The sequence below is a fragment of the Eretmochelys imbricata genome, chromosome 14, assembly GCF_965152235.1.
Source record: "Eretmochelys imbricata isolate rEreImb1 chromosome 14, rEreImb1.hap1, whole genome shotgun sequence".
Classification (NCBI taxonomy): Eukaryota; Metazoa; Chordata; order Testudines; family Cheloniidae; genus Eretmochelys; species Eretmochelys imbricata.
In genome coordinates, this window is record NC_135585.1 from 40,900,722 (window position 1) to 40,925,428 (window position 24,707).

A 24,707-nucleotide genomic window follows, 5' to 3' on the forward strand; every position below is an offset into this window, starting at 1 on the left:
TGAAGGTGGTGGTTGAGGGCTATGGCTGTGATAATGGGAAGGTTCCACAGTAGGGATATCAGGTAAAGCACTGGAAACACCACAAAGTATAAAATCTGCAGTTCTGGAACATCAGAGAACCCCAGGAGAAGGAATTCGGTCATGGTGGTTTGGTTGGACATTTTCTTCCTCAGTACACTGTGTGATAGCTCTACGGGGAATGAGACGGACAATGGTCAGGATTAGCGCAACAGAGGGAATTGCCCTGATTCCTCTTTCTCTAATATCTCATTATATGAATGTCAAAGGTGCACAGAACTCGTCACTTACAATGAGTAGGTGTTGGCAGTGCTCCTCACCTCTGAAAATCAGTCAGTCATGTTATCACACTATTGTAAATTGGGTCAGATCCTTTAAAGTCAATGGAGCTTCGTTACTTTACCCTAGCTGACGATTTGGCCCAAGATGTGGCTTGTTAAATGCAGCCTGATTCCCACGTACACTCACCCTGCATCATAAGTAGCAGCTCATCTGTGATTTTTCTACCCCAAGCTCTGTGCCTAGACGGCCGGCTGCCTGCTTCCAAATTGATTTATGGCACCAACTCCCAGCTGCACTTTGGCCTGCGTGTTACAATGGACTAGCAGCATCCCTCCATCATCACTATGTTGTATCATTTACTCTGTGCTGTGCGGTGCAGGGGTTGCCAGGACACTTGGGCTCTACTCTTGTCTCTGCCAGTGACCTGCTGTGTGACCTTGGGCCAGTCATTTCCCCTCTTTCTGCCTCAGTTTCCCCTCCCTCCATTTCTCTGCTGTGTCTACTAGGATTGTAAGGGCCTTCAGAGAGGGGCTGTGGGGCAGATTTTTAAAGGTATTGATGCACCTAGTGAGATTCTCAAAAGCATCAGGGCCCTCAACACTCCTTGAAATCAACGAGTTATAAGCTCCTAGGTGCTTCTGAAAGTCCCACTAGGTGCCGAAATTCCTGTGGAAACATAGCCCCATGTCTTGTTATGTGTAAGTTCTGCACACCCATTGACACCGAGTATACTCAGCCAGCAGCAGTGTGAAGCTAGGACAGGAGCTCTGACTTCTATTTGCAGTGAGCTCCCGTCTGTCCTTGAACGGGTCAGGATAGACAGGGGTTGTCTGCTTGGCTCAGCTCTAACCCAGGGTTGAAAGGGGCTAGTCTGTACAAAACAGAGTCTGTGAGCTGTCAACTTTACTGGTTATTCAGTTGTTACCTACTCGCAGCTATCCATTTGAAAGAGTAATCACGCAGATGCAATAGAATAAATGGTTTGAAATTAAGGTTTTATCAGGCAATATTAATGTTCTCTAATTTATTTGAGGTTTAAGGCTGGTTAGAAATTTTCAGCTGTGTTCTTTTTAATCGAGACTGGGTTTTCAGCTAAACAACAACAAATCTCAGAATCTGTCTGCTTTTCTCCAAACATTTTTGGATTGTTCACTAAAGAAACTGAAAACTCAAAACGCAAACATTTTTGTTTTTTTGATTAAAAAAATCCACATTTCAGCAGAAAGTTGTCATTTGCCAAAAACTGAGGGGGGAATGTTGCAGTTCAATGACAAGACAGCACAGAGCTTTAAGCCAGCAAGCAAGCTGGTCTGCTAACGGGCTTCTGCCTGTCAGCTTTCCACCCTCTCCTTTATTCTTTTCTCTCTCCCCGCGCATTACATTCTCCAACAAATAAAAGGAATACATTGGCTTTGTTTTACATTCTTATTTACCAATTTCTGTCTACCACATTCCTTGCTCTCGGGCCTTGAGCCCAGTCCTGGGAGGCTTCCCACGGTTCATGTCATCTGGGCGAGATTCCAAGGTTCATGCCCTTGAGAGGAGCTGTGTGTGCACAGCTCCTACACAACACTCCGGGTGTGCCCTGAATGTTGCCAAGCGCATGAAACTTGTATGAATCCTACAGGCGAAAGAAATGGATTTGGGGTTTTCAGTGAAAAGTCAAAATTTTCCTGAAGGGTGGAAAAATTCCAATCAGCAGCAGGCATCTGATTAATTTGGGAGTAAAAGTCTTAATGAGTTCAGATTGTAATTCATATTTATCCTCTTAAATTTACCTCTATGTTCATCCCCAAACCTAGCTAATTGAAAAAGCAAACTTACTGTGCCGATCTTTGTGGATTTTTTCCCCAATGCATGATCCAATCAGTCATCCAGCACTACGATTCTTTGGTCAATATCTATCTTTGTACCAGAATCTAGAAGCAAAAAGCACATGCATCTGAGAATTCTTTCCCCCCTTCATTTTCAGACTGCACTGCCAGAACTAGACTCATTCCTGTTGCTCTCGCAGATGATCTGTGCGTAGCTGGCGTTGAGCATCACTGGCATTAAAGGACTGATGCTGCAGGAAGGTAATTTATTCATGTCTATTTCCTAAGGGCGGGTGGGACTCACTCCCTGGAGCCCTGCACAGCTCAGCAGCAGAGGCCAGGGGCAAGTGCAGTGATGCCTAGCTGATGAAGGCAAAAGAGCCATTCTGTCCCTCCAGTCCGACCCTCACATAGCATGGGGCCTATGATCTCCCCCAGCATTCCCTGATTCCAGCCCAGGTTCCGTGTTATCTGTGTGCCAGGATCACAAAGATGGAGACAAGCACCTATGGGGATTTATCAATGCTCCTAAATGAGCTCGGTGGCTAAATCCCGTGGTCATTCAGTGGGAGTGAGTAGCTTAACCTGCTTAGATGATATTGTGCATCCCAATAGGCAGCTGTCATAAATATAAAGGGAAGGGTCAGCACATTTACTATCCCTCCTGGAAAGAGGAAAAACTCTTTCACCTGTAAAGGGTTAAGAAGCTAAGATAACCTCGCTGGCACCTGACCAAAATGACCCATGAGGAGTCAAGATACTTTCAAAGCTGGAGGGGGGGAGAAACATAGGTTCTCTCGGTCTGTGTTGTTTTTGCCGAGACCAGAGCAGGAATGCAGGTCAGATCTCCTGTAAAGGGCTAATAAGCAATCTAGTTAGATATGCGTTAGATTCTGTTTTGTTTAAATGGCTGAGAAAATAAGTTGTGCTGAATGGAATGTATATTCCTCTTTTGTGTGTGTGTGTGTGTGTGTGTGTCTTTTTGTCACTTAAGGTTTTGTCTAGAGGGATTCTCTATGTTTTGAATCTGATTACCCTGTAAGGTATTTACCATCCTGATTTTACAGAGGTGATTCTTTTACTTTTTCTTCTATTAAAATTCTTCCTTTAAGAACTGATTGCTTTTTCATTGTTCTTAAGATCCAAGGGTTTGGGTCTGTGTTCACCTATGCAAATTGGTGAGGATTTTTATCAAGCCTTCCCCAGGAAAGGGGGTGTAGGGTTTGGGAGGATTTTGGCAGAAAAGACGTTTCCAAGTGGGCTCTTTCCCAATTATATATTTGTTAGACGCTTGGTGGTGGCAGCAAAAAAGTCCCAGGGCAAAAGGTAAAATAGTTTGTACCTTGGGGAAGTTTTAACCTAAGCTGGTAAAAATAAGCTTAGGGGGTTTTTCATGCAGGTCCCCACATCTGTACCTGAGAGTTCAGAGCGGGGAAGGAACCTTGACACGGTGGCAGAGCGGTGGGATTAATTTAAATTCATTTTGAGATTTTTTGAACCAGAAGCACAGATTTTTTAAAAGGAAATATTTTTTTTTTCCTTTGGGCTGCTGGAAAGCAGGTTTTAAGCTGAAAGCAGTTAGAGTTTTTTTTTTCTCTCTGCTTGGAGGCCAGAGCAGAGACAAAAGGGAATTGTCTTTTGTGAGCTGGACTTTTCTTTACCTAAAGGCAGGGTAGTTAACCTCCTGCAGGGAAATTCACAAGTCTTCAAAGACCTGAAGTTGTTTTTTACCTAAGAGCAACTAGAGGGGTTTTGCAAAAAGAAAAGGAGTACTTGTGGCACCTTGGTGTTAGGGTTTTTTTTAAGGATTTTTCTGTAGGCTGACAATCACTATCAGACAACATAGGTATCCGGTTACAGCACAACCTATATATATATATATATATATATATTGTCAAGGTTCCTCCCCCACTCTGAACTCTAGGGTACAGATGTGGGGACCTGCATGAAAACCTCCTAAGCTTATCTTTACCAGCTTAGGTCAAAACTTCCCCAAGGTACAAAATATTCCACCCGTTGTCCTTGGACTGGCCGCTACCACCACCAAACTAATACTGGTTACTGGGGAAGAGCTGTTTGGACGCGTCCTTCCCCCCAAAATACTTCCCAAAACCTTGCACCCCACTTCCTGGACAAGGTTTGGTAAAAAGCCTCACCAATTTGCCTAGGTGACTACAGACCCAGACCCTTGGATCTTAAGAACAATGAACAATCCTCCCAACACTTGCACCCCCCGTTTCCTGGGAAATGTTGGATAAAAAGCCTCACCAATTTGCATAGGTGACCACAGACCCAAACCCTTGGATCTGAGAACAATGAAAAAGCATTCAGTTTCTTACAAGAAGACTTTTAATAAAAATAGAAGTAAATAGAAATGAAGAAATCCCCCCTGTAAAATCAGGATGGTAGATATCTTACAGGGTAATTAGATTCAAAAAATAGAGAACCCCTCTAGGCAAAACCTTAAGTTACAAAAAAAATACACAGACAGAAATAGTTATTCTATTCAGCACAATTCTTTTCTCAGCCATTTAAAGAAATCATAATCTAACACATACCTAGCTAGATTACTTACTAAAAGTTCTAAGACTCCATTCCTGGTCTATTCCCGACAAAGACAGACTATAGACAGAAACACAGACCCTTTGTTTCTCTCCCTCCTCCCAGCTTTTGAAAATATCTTGTCTCCTCATTGGTCATTTTGGTCAGGTGCCAGCGAGGTTACCTTTAGCTTCTTAACCCTTTACAGGTGAGAGGAGCTTTCCCCTGGCCAGGAGGGATTTCAAAGGGGTTTACCCTTCCCTTTATATTTATGACACGCCCCCCAAATTACAGATAGGGTGAAACACTGGCTGGGATTTCTTCCTGGAGCTCTAATAAGACACATGCATCTCTAAATATACTACCAAGTACATAAAGACTAACAATATTTTCCACATCTCAAGGACGATTTTAACCAGTTGATTCTGGGAAACTTTCACGGGAGAGTGCATCAGCCACTTTGTTAGAAGCTCCTGAGATGTGTTGGATGTCGAAATCAAAATCTTGGAGAGCTAAACTCCACCGAAGAAGTTTTTTGTTAGTTTCCTTGATGATGTGAAGCCACTTCAGTGCAGCATGGTCGGTTTGCAGGTGGAAACGCCGTCCCCAAACATATGGGCGTAGCTTTTCCAGAGCGTAGACAATGGCATAACATTCTTTTTCAGTGACTGACCAGTTGCTTTCCCTCTCAGACAGTTTTTTGCTGAGAAACACTACAGGGTGGAATTCTTGATCAGGTCCTTTCTGCATTAAAACTGCTCCCACACCACGCTCGGATGCATCTGTGGTTACTAGGAATGGTTTGTCAAAGTCTGGGGCCCTTAGTACAGGGTCAGACATGAGTGTCGCTTTAAGCTTGTTAAAGGCCTTCTGACACTTTCCGGTCCACTGAACAGCATTTGGCTGTTTCTTTTTGGTTAGGTCTGTCAGTGGGGCAGCGATTTGGCTGTAGTGCGGTACAAATCGTCTGTAATAACCGGCCAAGCCTAAGAAGGATTGAACCTGTTTCTTTGACTTTGGGACAGGCCACTTTTGGATAGCATCCACTTTGGCCTGTAGGGGGCTGATAGTTCCTTGACCCACCTGGTGTCCAAGGTAAGTCACTCTGTTTAGGCCTATTTGACACTTCTTAGCCTTAACAGTTAGTCCTGCCTCCCTTATGCGCTCAAGGACTTTTCGTAGATGTTCCAGGTGGTCTGCCCAGGAATCCGAAAATATGGCCACATCGTCAAGGTAGGAGACTGCATATTCCCCTAATCCCGCTAGGAGACCATCTACAAGTCTTTGGAAAGTGGCGGGTGCATTTCGCAGCCCGAAAGGGAGTACATTAAATTCATACAGCCCGAGATGTATGATGAAGGCTGACCTTTCCTTGGCAGATTCATCTAGCGGTACCTGCCAGTACCCCTTGGTTAAGTCCAAGGTAGAGATGAACTGGGCCCGTCCCAGTTTCTCTAATAGTTCATCTGTGCATGGCATTGGATAGTTGTGTGGGCGAGTTACAGCATTTAGCTTACGGTAGTCCACGCAAAAACGTATTTCCCCATCTGGTTTGGGAACTAGAACCACTGGAGATGCCCATGCACTTTCAGAGGGGTGGATTACACCCATCTGTAACATATCCTGGATCTCCCGTTCTATAGCAGTTTTAGCTTGAGGAGACACCCGGTAAGGTTGGACCCTAATTGGGTGAGCATTACCTGTGTCAATGGAGTGGTATGCCCGTTCAGTCAGTCCTGGGGTGGCTGAGAACGTTGGCGCGTAGCTAGTGCACAGCTCCTTGATCTGCTGTCGCTGCATACGCCCAAGGGTCATGGAGAGGTTCATCTCTTCCACGCCACCATCACATTTCCCTTCGTAGTAGACACCTTCAGGCCACTCAGCGTCGTCTCCTCCCTGGGCTGTAAACTGACAAACCTTTAATTCTCTGGAATAAAAGGGCTTTAGAGAATTAATATGATACACCTTAGGCTTTCGGTTGGAGGTGGGGAATGCTATGAGATAATTAACAGCTCCCAGGCGCTCCTGGACCATGAATGGCCCTTCCCACGATGCTTCCATTTTATGGGCCTGGAGCGCCTTTAAGACCATGACCTGGTCTCCTACTTTGAAGGAACGCTCTCTGGCATGTTTATCATACCAGGCTTTTTGCTCTTTTTGAGCATCCTGTAAGTTTTCTCTAGCAAGGGCTAAAGAGGTTCGGAGGGTGTTTTGTAGATTGGTTACAAAGTCCAGAACGTTAGTTCCTGGAGAAGGTGTAAATCCCTCCCATTGCTGCTTCACCAACTGCAATGGCCCCTTAACCTCACGGCCATATACAAGTTCAAATGGGGAAAACCCTAAACTGGAATGTGGTACAGCTCTGTAGGCAAAGAGCAACTGCTTCAACACTAGGTCCCAATCGTTGGAGTGCTCATTTACGAATTTACGTATCATGGCCCCCAAAGTTCCATTAAACTTCTCCACCATGCCATTTGTTTGATGGTGGTAAGGAGTGGCAACCAAGTGATTTACCCCATGAGCTTCCCAAAGGTTTTTCATAGTTCCTGCCAGGAAATTAGTCCCTGCATCTGTGAGGATGTCGGAGGGCCAACCTACCCTGGCAAAAATGTCTGCTAGTGCCTGGCACACACTTTTAGCCCTGGTGTTGCTTAGAGCTACTGCTTCCGGCCATCGAGTGGCAAAATCCATGAAAGTCAGTATGTACTGCTTTCCTCTGGGTGTCTTTTTCGGAAAAGGACCCAGAATATCCACAGCTACTCGCTGAAATGGAACTTCAATGATGGGGAGTGGCTGGAGAGGGGCTTTGACCTGGTCTTGGGGTTTTCCCACTCTTTGGCACACCTCACAAGACTGGACATAGGTAGAAACATCCTTGCCCATTCCCTCCCAGTGGAATGACCCCCCGAAATGGTCTTTGGTCTTGTTCACCCCAGCATGGCCACTAGGGTGATCATGAGCTAAGCTCAAGAGCTTGGCCCGGTATTTAGTTGGAACTACAAACTGTCTCTGAGGATGCCAGTCTTCCTGGTGTCCCCCAGAAAGAGTTTCCTTGTATAAAAGTCCTCTTTCTACAACAAACCTGGATCGATTAGAAGAGCTGAGAGGCGGTGGGTTGCTCCGTGCTGCCGTCCAAGCTCTCTGGAGGCTTTCATCTGCTTTCTGTTCGGTCTGGAACTGTTTCCTTGATGCTGGAGACATCAGTTCCTCATTGGATTGGGGACCTAGGCTTGGTCTCTCTGGAAGCTATGTAGGGGATGGGGCTGTTTCCGTTGACTGTGAACCGCTCTCAGCTGGTGCACTATGTTGGGGTTCAGGCTCCGGCTGAGCCTCTGGTGTAGGGTTATCGGCTGCTGCCAGTTCAGGTTTGCTGGGTCCCTCTGGTGTTGGGGTTGCAAGTACTGGATTCAGTGCTGGCAATGGGTCTGGTGCTGGTTGTTCCTCTGGTTCTGGTTCTGGGACTGGCTCTGTCTGGGTCTCTGGCACTGGATCCACTACTGCTATTGGAGACATTGGCCTGGGGTCTGGGTCCATCACCTCTGACCGGGTCCTTGTAGAAGTTTCCGGAACAGAGCTAGGCCTCACGGCTTGTTTAGCCTGGCGGCGGGTGACCATTCCCACCCTCTTGGCTCGATTAACAGGATTGGCCAAGACTTCCCCCAACAGCATGGGGATGGGATAATCATCATAGACTGCAAAAGTCCATGTTCCTGATCAGCCCTTGTACTGGACAGGCAACTTGGCTGTAGGCAAATTGAAAGAGTTGGACTTGAAGGGTTGAATTGTCACTTGGATCTCTGGGTCAATTAAATTGGGGTCCACTAAGGAAACATGGATAGCCGACACTTGTGCTCCAGTGTCCCTCCATGCAGTGATCTTCTTCCCGCCCACAGTCACAGTTTCCCTCCGCTCCAAGGTTATCTGGGAGGTATCTGGGCCTGAGGACCTCTGGTGTGATTCCGGTGCAATGAACTGTAATCTGTTGGGGTTCTTGGGGCAGTTGGCCTTTACATGCCCCAACTCATTACATTTAAAACATCGTCCAGCTGACGGATCACTGGGGCGAGGCGGGTTGCTGGAGAACGGGGTGGTGGAACAATAAGGTGTCTGGAGGTTTCTTTGGGAGGCAGGTGGGGCCTTGGGCGGTCCCCAGTAATAGGGTGTGGTCTGGGGTTGTCCCTTCTCGTATCCGCTCCAACTACAACCACTTTTTTTCTTTTCTGCCACCTCCACCCATTTGGCTCCAATCTCCCCCACCTCAATTACAGTTATGGGCTTCCCATCTAGGATGTATCTTTTTATTTCCTCAGGAACACCCTCTAAGAACTGCTCCATTTGCATTAGGAAGGGCAAATCTTCTGGAGATTCAACACTTGCTCCCGATATCCAGGCATCCCAATGTTTCACAATGTGGTAGGCATGTCAGGTAAATGACACGTCTGGTTTCCACCTTAGGGCTCTGAACCACCGACGGGAATGCTCGGGTTCATACTTGTTCATGTGTTCCTTAGGTATTTCAGCTGCCACCTCAGCTAAGGGTCCACTGAGCTGCGGCCTCAGCTCTACCATGTACTGGCCTGTAGAGATGCTGTACCCAAGGCAGGCCCTTGCGAAGTTTTCCAAGAAGGCCTCGGTATCATCGCCTGCCTTGTAGGTGGGGAACTTTCTGGGATGGGAAATGGTACCTGGAGAAGGATTGCTAGGGTTTGTTGGTTTATTCTGCTGAGCCTTTGCCTTCTCCATCTCCAGTGCATGCTTCCTCTCTTTTTCCTTCTCCTCCAGTTCTTTGTCCCTTGCCTCGATAGCTCTCCTGTGGGCAGCCTCCCTTTCCTCCTCAGCATGCTTCCATTCTTTTTCCTTTGTCTCCATAGCTCTCCTGTGGGCAGCCTCTTTGGCTGTTTCTGTTTTGGGCTCTGTCATGTTTGCCTCTCTGTTTTTAACTAACTTTACACCAGAGAGTTAGAAATAAAATAAACAAAAAAACTTGGCTTGTAAAATTTTGCTGTGCTGTCCAGATACCCATGTTCTCTGATAGTGATTGTCAGCCTACAGAAAAATCCTTAAAAAAAAACCCTAACATCTTTGTCTCCAGGCAAATAGGCAGAAAACCCCTCTAATTGCTCTTAGGTAAAAAAAAAACTTCTTCAGGTCTGTGAAGACTTGTGAATTTCCCTGCAGGAGGTTAACTACCCTGCTTTTAGGTAGAGAAAACTCCAGCTCACAAAAGACAATTCCCTTTTGCCTCTGCTCTGGCTCCAAAGCAGAGGAAAAAAAAAACCTCTAACTGCTTTCAGCCAAAAACCTGCTTTTCAGCAGCCCAAAGGAAAAAAAATATTTCCTTTTAAAATCTGTGCTTCTGGTTCAAAAAATCTCAAATTGATCTCGAAATAATTTCAAGTTAATCCCACTGCTCTGTCACCATGTCAAGGTTCCTTCCCCACTCTGAACTCTAGGGTACAGATCTCCTCAGCTTACTTTTACCAGCTTAGGTGAAATCTTCCCCAAGGTACAAACTATTTTACCTTTTGCCCTGGGACTTTTTTGCTGCCACCACCAAGCGTCTAACAAATATATAATCGGGAAAGAGCCCGCTTGGAAACGTCTTTCCCTCCAAAATCCTCCCCAAACCCTACACCCCCTTTCCTGGGGAAGGCTTGATAAAAATCCTCACCAATTTGCATAGGTGAACGCAGACCCAAACCCTTGGATCTTAAGAACAATGGAAAAAGCAATCAGATTCTTAAAAAAGAATTTTAATAGAAGAAAAAGTAAAAGAATCACCTCTGTAAAATCAGGATGGTAAATACCTTACAGGGTAATCAGATTCAAAACATAGAGAATCCCTCTAGGCAAAACCTTAAGTTCCAAAAAGACACAAAAACAGGAATATACATTCCATTCAGCACAGCTTATTTGCTCAGCCATTTAAACAAAACAGAATCTAACGCATATCTAGCTAGATTCCTTACTAAGTTCTAAGATTCCATTCCTTTTCTGTTCCTGGCAAAAGCATCACACACAGAGAGAGAACCTTTGCTTCTCTGCAACCCCTCCAGCTTTGAAAGTAGCTTGTCTCCTCATTGGTCACTTTGTTCAGGTGCCAGCCAGGTTATCCTAGCTTCTTAACGCTTTACAGGTGAAAGGGTTTTTCCTCTGGCCAGGAGGGATTTTAAAGGTGTTTACCCTTTCCTTTATATTTGTGACACACCACAACCACTAGCCCAAAGTAGGTCTAATGCTGAAACCTTAGCATCACTGATTTCAGCTCTACAACATTTAACAAGACTCCTAATTGAGTCTACATTAACTCTGTTATTACACAGTGGTGAGACAAAGTAGCAAATTGGTGTTTAGGACAACAGGCAAACAATGTTAGTGCCACTTCTTTCTCTTAACTCATTGGGCTTTGGAACCCATGTCCCTCACCTAGTGAATGCTACTTAGTTGAGGTTGAGTCCCTCAGTCATAAGGTGCCAAGTACAGTACTACTGTCCTTGATTCACATAACTAGGATAACAACCCTTTATTACTCCTGCCCCAATAATAAAGAGACTCGGGATCCCACAGCAGCCAAAGTGGCCATTTGAGCAAGCAGTCGCGTCATGCTAGACTGGATGGGGGTGCCCATGCAAATGAGAACAGCCCTGAAGTCCTTTTCCACAGCTCACCTCCAGATGTCAGGGGAGAGCTCATTCTGACTCTGCTTACAAAATAATGCCAAATAGCCAGAACCCTGCCTCAGAAGGAATGAACAGAACAGGGCAATTATCGAATGATCCATCCACCGTTGTCCAGTCCCAGCTTCTGGCAGTCAGAGCTTTAGGAACATCCAAAGCATGGGGTTGTGTCCCTGACCATCTTGGATAATAGCCATTGGTGGACCTATCCTCCATGGACTTATCTAATTCTGTATTTTAGCCAGTTGTACTTTTGGCCTTCACAAAATCCCCTGGCGAGTTCAACAAGTTGACTGTGCGTTGTGAGAAGAAGTACTTCCTTTTGTTTGTTTTGAATCTGTTGCCTATTAATTTCATTGGGTGACCCCTGGTCCTTCTGTTCTGTGAAGGGGTAAATAACACTTCCCTGTTCACTCTCTCCACAGCATTCATGATTTTATGGATGTTTATCATATCCCGCCTTAGTCCTCTCTTTTCTAATCTGAACAATATCAGTCTTTTTCTCTCTCCTCAAATGGAAGCTGTTCCATGCCCCCTAATCTCTATCCCTTTTCCAGTTCTAATGTGTCTCTTTTTTTGTGGGGCAACCAGAACAGCACACAGTTTTCAAGGTGTTTGCACATGCCATGGATTTATATAGTGGCATTGTGATATTTTCTGTTTTATTATCTATCCCTTTACTAAAGGTTCCTAACATCCTGTTCGCTTTTTTCACTGCTACTCCACATTCAACAGATGTTTTCAGAGAACTATCCATGATGACACCAAGATCTCTTTCTTGAGTAGTAATAGCTAACTTAGACCCCATCATTTTGTATGTATCGTTGGAATTATGTTTTCCAATGTGCATTACTATGCATTTATCAATATTGAATTCCATCTGCCATTTTGTTGCCCATTCACCCAGTTTTGTGAGATCCCTTTTTGACTCTTCACTGTCAGCTTTGGACTTAACAGTCCTGAGTCATTTTGGATTGTCTGCAAATTGTGCCACTTCACTGGTCGCTCCAAGATCATTTATGAACATGTTGAACAGCACAGGTCTCAGTATAGATCCCCAGAGAATGCAGCTATTTACCTCTCTCCATTGTGAAAACTGACTATTTATTCCTACCCTTTGTTCCCTGTCTTTTAACAAGATACTAATCCATGAGAGAACATTCCCTCTTTTCCCATGACTTCTTACTTTGCTTAAGAGCAGTTGGTGTGGGTCTTTGTCAAAAGCTTTCTGAAAGTCCAAGTTCCCTGTATCACCCTTGTCCACATGCTTGTTGACTCCCTGAAAGCATTCTGATAGATTGGTGAGGCACGACTTCCTTTTACAAAAGCCACACTGACTCTTCCTCAACCTATCTTGTTTATCTATGTGTCTGAAGAGTCTCTTCTTTAAAAGAGCTTCAACCAATCTGCATGGTACTGAGGTTAGGCTCACCAGCCTGTAATTGTCAGGATTGCCTCTAGAGCCTTTTTAAAAAAATCAGCATTACTTTAGCTACAGTCATTTGCTAAATGACCTGCAGTCATTTGTCCAGAGGCTGATTTAAGTGATGGGTCACATATCACAGTTAGTTTTTCTGCAATTTCCTATTTGGGTTCTTTCAGAACTCTTGAGTGAATACCATTTATTACTGTTTAATTGATCAATTTGTTCCCAAACCTCCCCTATTGATGCCTCAATCTGGGACAGTTCCTCAGCTTTGTCACCTAAAAAAATGGCTCCTGTGTGGAAATCTCCCTCACATCCTCTGCAATGAAGACTGATGCAAAGAATTAATTTAGTTTCTTTTCAACAGCCTTGCCTTCCCTGAGTACTCTTTTAGCATTTTGACCATCCAGTGATACCACTTGTTGTTTGGCAAGCTTCCTGCTTCTGAAGTACTTAAGAAAAATTGCTCTTAGTTTTTCTGTGTTTTGTTAGTTGCTTTTCATATTCTTTTCTGGCCCACCTAATTATACTTTTACACTTGTCTTGTCACAAATCATTGTGGAAATAGGTAGCTGGCCATTTAAGTGGTGTTGGGATTGAATCATTACAGACGAGCTGCCACGTAGGAGACTGCGTGAGCCAATGTTGAATTTCTCTGGAAAGTGGGAATCAATATTTTAATGTTACCATCAGTGTTAGCCATCTTAGTAATGAAATTTCATGCCCAAATTTACAGCCTGCTCTTTGTCACAATTGCTACTATATTGGCTAGAATAGTTGGCTTTGGGTTACACTTTGTTCCAGCCTTCATCCTGATTTTTATCAACCTACCTCATGGGCCAGATCCTCAAATGGTATAAACTGACCCAGCTCCCTTAACTTTAAAGGAGATAATCAAATATTCATTGATGTGATAATGCATTTCATTAGTGCTCTGACTGACAGGGTGTGGACCATTGGCCTTCTCCTTCCATCTACAGGCAGGACACAATGTATGAAGAAGGAAATGTCCAACTGAACAACTGTGACCAAGTTCCTTATCCTGGGATTCTCTGATGTTCAGCAGCTGCAGATTTTACACTTTTTGGTGTTTCTAGTGATTTATCTGGCAGCCTCGATGGGGAATCTTCTCATCATCACACCCCCATATACTTCTTCCTGATGAATTTGTCCATGTTAGACGTCAGCTCCATCTCTGTCACTATCCCCAAATCTGTGGCCAATTCCCTTATGAATACCAGTTCAATTTCCTATTCTGGATGTATCGCCCAAGTCTTTTTCTGTATGATCTTTGCTGTAACAGAGTTCTCCATACTCACCATCATGGCATCTGACCGATACATCGCCATCTGCCAACCTTTGCACTATGAGAGAGTGATGAGTGGGAAACCTTGTGTCCAAATGGCAGCCGGTGCCTGGATGATTGTTCTTGTCTGCACTGGACTGCACACTGTGAACATGTTTGCAATATCCTTCTGTGGCGGCAACATGGTGGATCAGGTTTTTTTGTGAAATCGCCCAGCTACTCAAGCTCATCTGTTCTGACTCTTACCTCACTGAAACTGGAGCTCTTGTCTTTAGTGTCTGCTTAGCCTCCAGCTGCTTTGTTTTCATAATTGTGTTCTATGTTCAGATCTTCACCACAATGCTGAGAATCCCCTCTGAGCAGGGCTGGCGTAAAGCCTTCTCCACCTCCCTCCCTCACCTCATTGTGGTCTCCTTGTTCTTTTTCACTGTAGACTTTGCCTACCTGAAACCCACCTCCAGCTCAACATCAGGTCTGGATCTCATAGCTGCTGTCCTCTCTTCTTTGGTGACTCCAGTGATGAATCCCATCATCTACAGCATGAGGAACAAGGAGATCAAAGCTTCATTGAAGAAACTGATAGGGTGGAGGTTATTCACCTAAAATATAGTGTCCATCTTTCATCTTTGATCACAATTTCTTGTTGTGTTTTTCTTTATAAATATAATCAACTGACGGCATTATTGTCTCCTTGATAACATAATTTGAAATCTGTTTATGCAGAAAGGGGTATTTACACGGGTAAAAATGCAGACTCAAGTCAATGGACTTCCTGTATGTTTACACCAGTAAAAATAAGAACAGAACCTTTCTTTCTTTCTTTCTTTCTTTCTTTCTTTCTTTCTTTCTTTCTTTCTTTCTTATATTTTCTGTACTGCTGCCCACCATCACACTATCTGAGCACCTTCCCCCTAAAATGAATGGCCATAATCAAGTCCCCAGTGTACTTCATGAGGTCTTTTCCTTTTGGGGGGTATGAACTCTGCTGGGGGTACCATGGCTTTTGGTTAATTGTTTGCTTGTGTGACAGAGTGGGGTATGGTGGTGACACTTTGTGTGCAATATTGGTGGAAATATTGGCATGGTGACTGCAAAAGTCTGGCCTGGCTCAATGGCAGCCTATTGTGTTGTAGTCCAGACAGCTGAACTGCCTGGGAAAGGTGTTTGACATGTCATTGAAGGACCATCATTCAGAACCCATCAAGACTAGAGTCTGGGGCTATCGGTTTTTATAATGTCTCAACAACTTGGCCACCCCCAGAGAAAAATGTTTTTTTCTATACAGGGGGCCCACAGGCATGAATGTCGGAGATGGAGCTTCACAGTTTGAACCCATGGCCCAGAGACTGGGGCCTACTTAACAGTGCAATTCCATTCTTGGGGCCAACCATGGCCATGTATAGAAAAGACTTTCAGGAGCAAGATGGCAGGAAGGACTCTGCACAGCTTGAAACACTGGTGAACCTTGGACTCACAGAAACAGTGAGATCAGACCAGGAGAAGCGGGTGTCTCATAACTGTCTTGTTTTACAGATCTGTATCTGTTGAGGGCTTATTGCATACAGTTTCCTCTTGCTAAACCCTTTGCTAAAGCTGTGTTCCTTGCCTCTCTGCCACATTCTTCTTAAAGGGGTTCAGCTAGAAGCCCAGAGTGAGCATAGCCGAGGTGAAGCTCTGGCCGAGTTCTAAGGCAGCTGGACAATGGCCTCCCATGGCCAAAGGAAGGGTGTCAGAAAAGGGGTTTGAGCTGGAGAGTGTTTCCTACAACCCCAGAGCTAGAAACAATGAAGAGACTCTACCCAGATGCACTTATCTTTGAAGTACATGGCTCCCATTGATTGGGCCCTCTTGCAAGAGACAGGTGACTGTACTGCTGGATAAAGGGTCAGTTTGTAACACCTTGTTTATCTGGCTTTTCTTTTATTTGATCAGTTTCTCAATTTAGTTTTAGTTCTTTTTTTTTATTTTGGGGAGGGGAGGGAAATGTTTGTTACATGGGAGTTATCGATATTCTGTCTTGTCTTTGGGAAGCCAACGTGCCATCACTTTGATGTTGTTTTCTGAATGAGCTGAAGGTTTGCTTTCCAGTCACTGTCCAACGTTAAAGAGTGTTAAATAATCCAGTCACTGGATTAAATTAAATAATCCAGTCACTGTCCAACATTAAAGAGTGTTAAAGAAGGTCTGGAACTTGGTGTACAGAGACCTCAGCTTGCTTCGCACCGTGGCAAACACACCATGAAAAATCCGCTATTAAGCCATGTCCTCAGCTGATGCAAAGCAACATAGTTGAAGTCAATGGAGCTATGTTGATTTACAAGGACCAAAGGAGGCAGATCATTGACTTCAGCAGCTCCTATAAACTTCAGATCATGCACCGTAACCTGAACTCCACTTTCTCAACCTCCCTTTCGTCACACACTCTGTCACTGGGTGAGCTGGGCCTTTATGCGGGAATGGATCCAACCCATCTGTGCCTTATGAACAGCCTCTCAATGGGGCCTGAGAGAGAGCAGCTGGACTTTCTAAAGAGACAGAGAAGAACAGGAAATAGGGGAGGAAGCTGTGGCAGAGGCTGCAGAGCTGAGGAGGCACCTACACAGACCTTTGACTGAGGGGAGAGCAGAAGCAGAAGCAGATCCTGGGAAGGGATGAAAAGCTGTTCCCAACTTGGAAAATTGAAGATAGACAGAGAGCCCTAGGGAGGAGCTGGGTCCAGCTTGAGACCGGTCTGGAAGACTCTTTTCTGCTTACTTTGAATTTTATGTTGTCATAACCATAGGGGTATGTTAGGAAAGAGATATTCAGGCCTCTCTGTAAAGGCCTATACTCTAAGAATTTAGGTTTATTCTTATCACTTAGCTAGTTCTAGAGGTATAAAAGAAAGAATCAAAATCACTTCTGCTGGTGTAAGGCCCTTCTCTTACTGTGGCAGCGTGAGGCCCTGTTCTTAGGCTAAGGCCTTTGGCTAAGCAGCAGAGGCAGCGATAAACTGGGAAGCGAACAGTCACATCCTTCCATTACAAGCTAGTCACATTGAAATAAGATGCTATTGGGCTGCTAGGCATTATCAGGACAGGATTGTATTCCTATCACCTCCAGAGAAAGGGAAGTGCCTAGAAGGTGTAAAAGGAAACTTAGTTTGATAGCATCCTGTCTGGCAAGAACTCACTTATCAATAGCTGGGATGTGAAATCCTCACTTCTGTGTTGTTCTATCACTGTAGACCCCATTTCCCGATTGTCTGTCTGTATAATCTCTGTCTCATTCTGTGATTGTTTCTGTCTGATGTAGAATTAATTTTGCTGGGTGTAAAGTAATTAAGGTGGTGGGATATAATTGTTTAAATCATGTTACAATATGTTAGGATTAGTTAACGAATCATTTTACAGAAATTAAACTAAGGTATAGCTAAGCAGAACTTACTATATAGTCTGCAGGTTTCAGAGTAACAGCCGTGTTAGTTTGTATTTGCAAAAAGAAAAGGAGTACTTGTGGCACCTTAGAGACTAACCAATTTATTTGAGCATAAGCTGATGAAGTGAGCTGTATCTCACGAAAGCTTATGCTCAAATAAATTGGTTAGTCTCTAAGGTGCCACAAGTACTCCTTTTCTTTTTATATAGTCTGCAGTCAATCAGGAAGTGAGGGGGGAATGGGAACAGGGAATGGGGGTGGGGAAATCGGAATCATAGAATCATAGAATATCAGGGTTGGAAGGGACCTCAGGAGGTCATGTAGTCCAACCCCCTGCTCAAAGCAGGACCAATCCCGAATTAAATCATCCCAGCCAGGGTTTTGTCAAGCCTGACCTTAAAAACTTCTAAGGAAGGAGATTCTACCAGCTCCCTAGGTAACGCATTCATGTTTTGCTAAGGGCAGCAATGGGAACAGGGACACAGGTGTAAGGCTCTTTGGTGTCAGAGCTGGGAAGGGGGAGACACTAAGGAAGGAAACTGGAATCATGCTTGCTGGAAGTTCACCCCAATAAACATCAAATTGTTTGCACCTTTGGACTTTGGGTATTGTTGCTCTCTGTTCACGTGAGAAGAAGCATGGAAGTAAGCAGGTGAAGTAATAAGCCCCTAACACCAGGCAAGGTGTATTAGTTTACCTTTGTTTTCTCAACTTGTGAATTTTCCCTTTGCTAGAGGGAGGTTTATCCCTGTTTTGTTGTACCTTTTTGAAACTAAGGCCAGAGGGGGTTCCTCTGTGCTCTTTCAATTTTCTGCTACTCTGTAAGGTTAACTACCAGTTTACCTTTTTCTCTTGAAATAAAATCCTTCTTTTTAAGAACCTGACTGATTTTTCCATTGTTCCAAGACCCAGGGGTTTGGGTCTTTGATCATTTTGTAACCAATTGGTTAGGATATTATTCTCCCCAGGAAAGGGGTTGTATAGGCTTGGGGGAATATTTTGGGGGAATAGGACTCGAAGTGGTCCTTTCCCTAATTGTTTGTTAAATCACTTGGTGGTGGCAGCGATCCCAAGGCAAGAAGGAAATCTGTGCCTTGGGCAAGTTTTAACCTCAGCTGATAAAAATAAGCTTTGGGGGTCTTTCATGCAGGTCCCCACACCTGTACCCCAGAGTTCAGAGTGGGGAAGGAACCCTGACATATGTTAATAAGCCAGACCCCAAGAATGGACACATGAGCCTTTGTGGAGTTATTGAGGAGCTCCAAGGAAGGAAATGGAGGCCAGGCACTGCAGAGTCATCCCAAGTCATGAGGTGCCACTCCAGAGGTGGCCACAATATTTATATGTCCCTTTACCAAACTACCCTTTCCTATTATATCCACATAATTTGTGGATATTGATGTAGTAGAGTTGTGTGCAGGGAAGGGCTAGTTTGATCCATGGTGGAGACAGAAGACTGGCATTCCCAGCAGAGCAGAGTTAAGGTTGCTCGAGGAAATCTGCCTTTAGTTTTTCCCTTAACTTCTTTCAAGGGCTGTTTGGGATTTTTCACTTGAGAGATTTTTCCCTTGAAAAATGTGATTTCATCAAAATTTACATTTCCTGCTGGACAGCTGGAAAGCCAGACAGCATAGGTATCTGGGCAGCCGAGGAATCAGGCAGCAGTCAAGCTGAAAGTCAACCAGGAGCCTCCCTGGTTTCCACTAAAAGTTTCAATGGATTCAACACACTCCCATGAAAAGTTCCTATTCTGTCAAAAGAGTATGTTCCACTGGAAAATTGTTCCATAAGATAATTTTTGATCAGCACTAATCATTATATTTTAGCGTATTTATCCCACTGATGGGGGTGATGTGCAAGTTATTATCAAGGTCACTCGAGAGAAGAAAGGGGAATCTGATTCAGAGATCCTCAGCTTCTCTGCTCAGTCCATTATGTGAGTAAGATTTTGGGTGCAACATTGCATACCAAACTATAGTGCCCATTTCCTTACCCGCAAGGATCACTGGGAAATTTGGGTAAACAACGAAAGCAGGGTTACGACTCCAGGACGTTACTGCTTGTAGTGATAAATTATTTTTTGCTTCAGATTCACCAGAGCACTTATCCCGTATTAAGCCAACCGCTAACTGATTAGGATACGTGGAGACTTTTCATGGGGTCATAGTGTTCCACCTCTCAGTCTTATCAAAAAGAAGACTGAGAGGTGACTTGATTAAAACCTATATGTTCCTTCATAGGGAGAAAGTACCTGGTCCTAAGGGCACTTTCAAATTAGCAGGATAAGAACCAATGGCTGGAAATTGAAACCAGACAAATGTAAATTAGAAATAGGGCACAAATGTCTAACAGTGAGGGTTTGAAGGGGTACAGTGACCCCACAGTGGCTGGAAAGAAGCTAATGAGGGCCCAGGTGCTCCGTTAGCCCTACCTTGTTACACCTATGAGAGGGGTCAAAGCCTGGAGGGAGCAGTTGAAAAAGGAAAAGCCCAATACAGTAAGGGCTGAGCAGGAGAAGGAGTGGACCTCTTGTGCTAACACCTTGAAGGAAGGTGTCAGAGAAAACCTATAGATTGTGTGGAGGCAGGCTGGTCTGGGGCCAGATGCTGTCCTGAGCCTGCTAGGTGCCAGATCCTCTTTGGGGCAGATAGACCCCACCTTGGTCCTGTACATTTCCTTTGTTCACCATAACGAATCCTCTTTTCCTCTGGGATCTGTGGAGGAGTGAGCCTGAGAAGAAGCTGTGAGAAAGGCTAAGGGCCAGGCTCATTGGTCAAGGGGTATGAGTCTCACTCGCTCTGGGTGCAAGAGGTCCTGGGTTCAAATCCCAGGTGAGCCCTCTTGAGTTTCCCTGCAGGAAAGGACCTGGGGATTGCAGTGGACAAGAAACTGGATATAAGTCAGCAGTGTGCCCTTGTTGCCCGGAAGGCCAACGGCATATTGGGCTGTATTAGTAGAAGTATTGCCAGACGATTGAGGGAAGTGATTATTCCCCTCTTTTCAGCACTGGTGAGGCCACACCTCGAGTATTGTGTCCAGTTTTGATCCCCCCACTACAGAAGGGATGTGGACAAATTGGAGAGAGTCCAGCAGAGCTCAACAGAAATGATTAGGGGGCTGAGGCACATGACTTACAAGGAGAGGCTGAGGGAACTGGGGTTATTTAGTCTGCAGAAGTGAAGAGTGAGGGGGGATTTGACAGCAGCCTTCAACTACCTGAAGGGGCATTCCAAAAAGGATGGAGCTAGGCTGTTCTCAGTGGTGGCAGATGGCACAACAAGAAGCCGTGGTCTCGAGTTGCAGTGGGGGAGGTCTAGGTTGGATATTAGGCAACACTATTTCACTAGGAGGGTGATGAAGCACTGGAATGGGTTACCTCGGGACGTGGTGGAATCTCCAATCTTAGAGGCTTTTAAGGCCCAGCTTGACAAAGCCCTGGCTGGGAAGATTTACTTGGTGTTGGTCCTGCTTTGAGCAGGGGATTGGACTAGATGACCTCCTGAGGTCTCTTCCAACCCTAATATTCTATGATTCTATGACAGGCTGAGTTAGAAAGTAGCCCAGGAGGAGGCAAAGGGTGTGAATAGACAGAGCTGAACTACTTACTACAGGGTACCCAGAGTAGATAGTAAGCCTGGGTTCCCCTCCCAGCCCCCCGAGGATGGTGGCACAAAGACCCCCCAGAGATGAGCTGGAAGGCCAATAAAGCCTGAAGTCAGCCTGAAGGCCTGGCATGAAGCCACTGGACTACAGAGGAGCTAGACTGGGTTTACCTCAGATTGGATGGGAATACATGTGACTTGGCTGGAGGGCTGAGTTACGAGAGGTAGATCACAGCACAGCCAGAGTGACAATCAGCAAAGAGTGCCGAAGAAGAAGATGACCTTGCTATGAATCATAGAATCATAGAATATCAGGGTTGGAAGGGACCTCAGGAGGTCATCTAGTCCAACCCCCTGATCAACGCAGGACCAATCCCCAACTAAAACTATGCCATGCCCAACCATGAGGAAGCACGCCAGCCAGGGAGTCACACTTCTGGAGAAGTTGATTAACCATTGGAACAAGCTACCAAGAGAAGTGGTGAATTCTCCATCTCTTGATATCTTCAGATCAAGAGCAGATGCTTTTCTGAAAGTTGCTTTAACCAAACACATGTTATTGGGTTAAATACAGGGGCAACTGAGTGAAATGTAATGTTCTGCTATGTACAGGGAAGGTGATTCAATGTCCATGCTCTCCTAAGATGGTTGAATCTATGAACCCTCTTCTAAAGTAGTTGGTAGTAGCTAATTCAGAGACAGGAGAGTGGACAAGGTGGATGACTGGCCTCCTCCAGATTGGCATTTCCTATGTCCCTTAGAATTGGGAAAGAGAAACACCTCCTTTGATGTTAGACATTTTCCTGTCTCCATAACTATTCCTTTGAAGCTAGAAGTTGTCCTATTTCCACAACTTTCTCTCTGAGGTTAGGAGTTCATGTATTAAACTTGTTTGTAAGTTCTAAAAATAAAATGGAGCATTAACGCTGCCTTTGCGGCAATTGTAAATTCCCATTAGCATAAGTTTCCAGGGAGTTGTTTCACTCTCGTATAACAAATCAGAGAAGGCATTCACTTTTGGGGATCAGATAAAAGCCAGCTGTGACAAGCAGGAGAATAGAACAGGGGATCCTCTGTAGAACTCTTAGGTCTCTTTACTGTGGTCCATGAAGAAGATGGTGATAGACTCTGGATCCTGGATCCTGGATCCTGGTCTCTGAAAGGCTGCATGAAGAGGTCACGTCAGAGACTCCAGCTTTTATTATACCTGTTTTTGAGGAAGCACAACCTTTCTCACAAGATTCACAGAAGGTAAAGGATGATGTATATTGTCATGAATAATGTGTAACAGAGAGTCTGTGTTTCTGTGAGACACACCCTGAACAGGCAGTTTTAGACGTATGTAGAACACCCTGGGTTTACTCAGAGTCAGCCCTAGCCAGAGCTAGATGGCAAGAATTTGTGAGGATTTATGAGAATTTGTCCCTCCCCAGTCATTCACTGCACAAAAGCCACATATTCAGTAGGAGGAACAAACCTTAAAATAGGAAATCTTCAATGAGGTATCTAGCTAGCTAACTCTCTGTCTGCCCATCTGTCGCTATCTAGCCTTCCCTCCACAGTCTAGCTTTATTTCTGCCTGTCTATCTGGCAGTGTCTCTGTCTCTCCTTCATCTATCTATCTACCTATCTATCTAACTTCATTAATTTGCCATCAGAGTGATTTCTAAGTTACAGAAGATAAAAGAAACCCTAAAACACATGAGTTTACAGTTCAATATGACGGCAAAAAATGCAATGTCTTGCGGATATGAAGAAGAAATAGGCAAGTATTAAAATGAATATTGTATTGTATCTCATATTTGCAAGGATAGTCATTCTATTAAAACTCCCTAAACAAAGACATAGAATAACAAACAAACAACTACTATTGTATTGCTTAATTCAAAATTCACATACAAATTCATCACTAACTAAGATATCAGTAAAAAATACAGATATGTGTATGAGAAGGAGGTAGAATAATGAATCATAGAACTGAAGGGCTGCAAAGGATCTTGAGAGGACACCAAGTCCAGCCTCCTGTGCTGACCATCTAGACCATCTCTGACAGGTGTTTGTCTAAGCTGCTTTTAAAAAAGTCAGATAATGGGGATTCCACAACCTGCCTTGTAACCTGTTCTGGGGCTTCCCTATCCTTAGAGTTAGAAAGTTTTTCTACTGTCTAAACCAAATCTCCCTTGCTGCAGATAAAGCTGATTGCTTCTTGTGAGACCCTTAGTGGACATAAAGAACAAGTGATCCCTGTCCTCTTTGTAACAACCTCTTACATGTTTGAAGACTCATCAGGTTCCCCCTCCGTTTTTTCTTCTCTAGACTAAATATGCCCAGTTCTTTCCACCTTGCTTCATAGGTCGGGTTTTCTAAACCTTTTATCATTTTGTTGCACACTTCTAGATTCTCTCCAATTTGTCCACATATTTCTTATTGTGTGATTGCCAAAACTGAACCTAGTCCTCCAGCTGAGGCCTTCTCGGTGAGCTTATGCTCAAATAGATTTGTTTTTTGTTAAAAGAAGAGGAGTACTTGTGGCAACTTAGAGACTAACAAAGTAACTCCCTCCCCACAAAGGTACCTGTTTCATGTCATATTTCACAAGCTATTATTACTACTTTTTAAAAATTACTGTTCTTGCTAGAACCCATGGCAGACACAAAGGAGAGAAATCAAACGTCCATCACAGGATTTATCCTCCTGGACTTTGGGAATCTCCATGAACTGAAAATTCTTCTCTTCCTGCTGTTTCTGGCGATCTACATTGTGACAGTGGCTGGGAACATCCTCATTGTTGCACTAGTTGTGTCCCATCAGTACCTTCACACCCCCATGTACTTCTTCCTGGGGAACTTGTCCTGCTTGGAGACCTGCTACACCTCCACCATCCTGCCCAGGATGCTGGCCAGTCTCCTGACTGGGGACAGATCCATTTCTGTTCGTGGCTGCCTGGTACAATTTGATATCTTTGGTTCTCTGTTAGCTGCAGAACGTTGTCTCTTATCAGTGATGTCTTACGATCGGTATTTAGCCATATGCAAACCACTGCATTATGCAGCCTGCATGAATAGTAGATTTTCCTTCCAGCTAGCAGCTGGGTCTTGGCTAAGTGGGTCTGTAGTCAGCAGCATCACAGTATGTTGGCTATCACAATTGATTTTCTGTGGCCCCAATGAAATTGACCATTTCCTTTGTGATTACACCCCATTGATAAAACTGTCCTGCAGTGACACCAGCTTGATGGTTCTTGTGATTTCCCCTGTCTGCTTCATATTCATTCTTCTCCCATTTCTATTAACCCTGGCATCTTACGTGGCTATCATCAGCACTGTCCTGAGAATCTCTTCCAGCGCTGGGAGGCAAAAGGCTTTTTCCACCTGCTCCTCTCACCTCATCGTGGTGACAATTTTCTATGGGACCCTGTTTGTTGTTTACATGCTCCCAAACACTGCTGCACTGCGAGACCTGAACAAAGTGTCCTCCGTCTTCTACACCATCCTGACTCCCGTGGTCAATCCCCTCATCTACAGCCTGAGAAACAAGGAGGTCAAGGAGGCCCTGAGAAAAGCTCTAAGTAAGACTATGGCTTTTATAACCAATCACAAACTTTTTTCTCAACATTTATTGTAA

The 24,707-nt window shown here is 44.5% G+C and overlaps 1 protein-coding gene across 1 annotated transcript; it reads left to right on the forward strand.

Annotated features, from left to right (window-relative positions):
• Positions 1–23,726: 23,726 nt before the first annotated feature.
• Positions 23,727–24,707, forward strand: LOC144274335 (olfactory receptor 11A1-like). The gene has a single exon (XM_077833087.1). The coding sequence runs from the start codon at positions 23,727–23,729 to the stop codon at positions 24,705–24,707; it is 981 nt and encodes a 326-aa protein (XP_077689213.1).

What these genes read in the sequence shown, in the direction of transcription:
- LOC144274335 (XM_077833087.1), top strand. Translation starts at nt 23,727, where the DNA reads ATGGCAGACACAAAGGAGAGAAATCAAACGTCCATCACAGGATTTATC.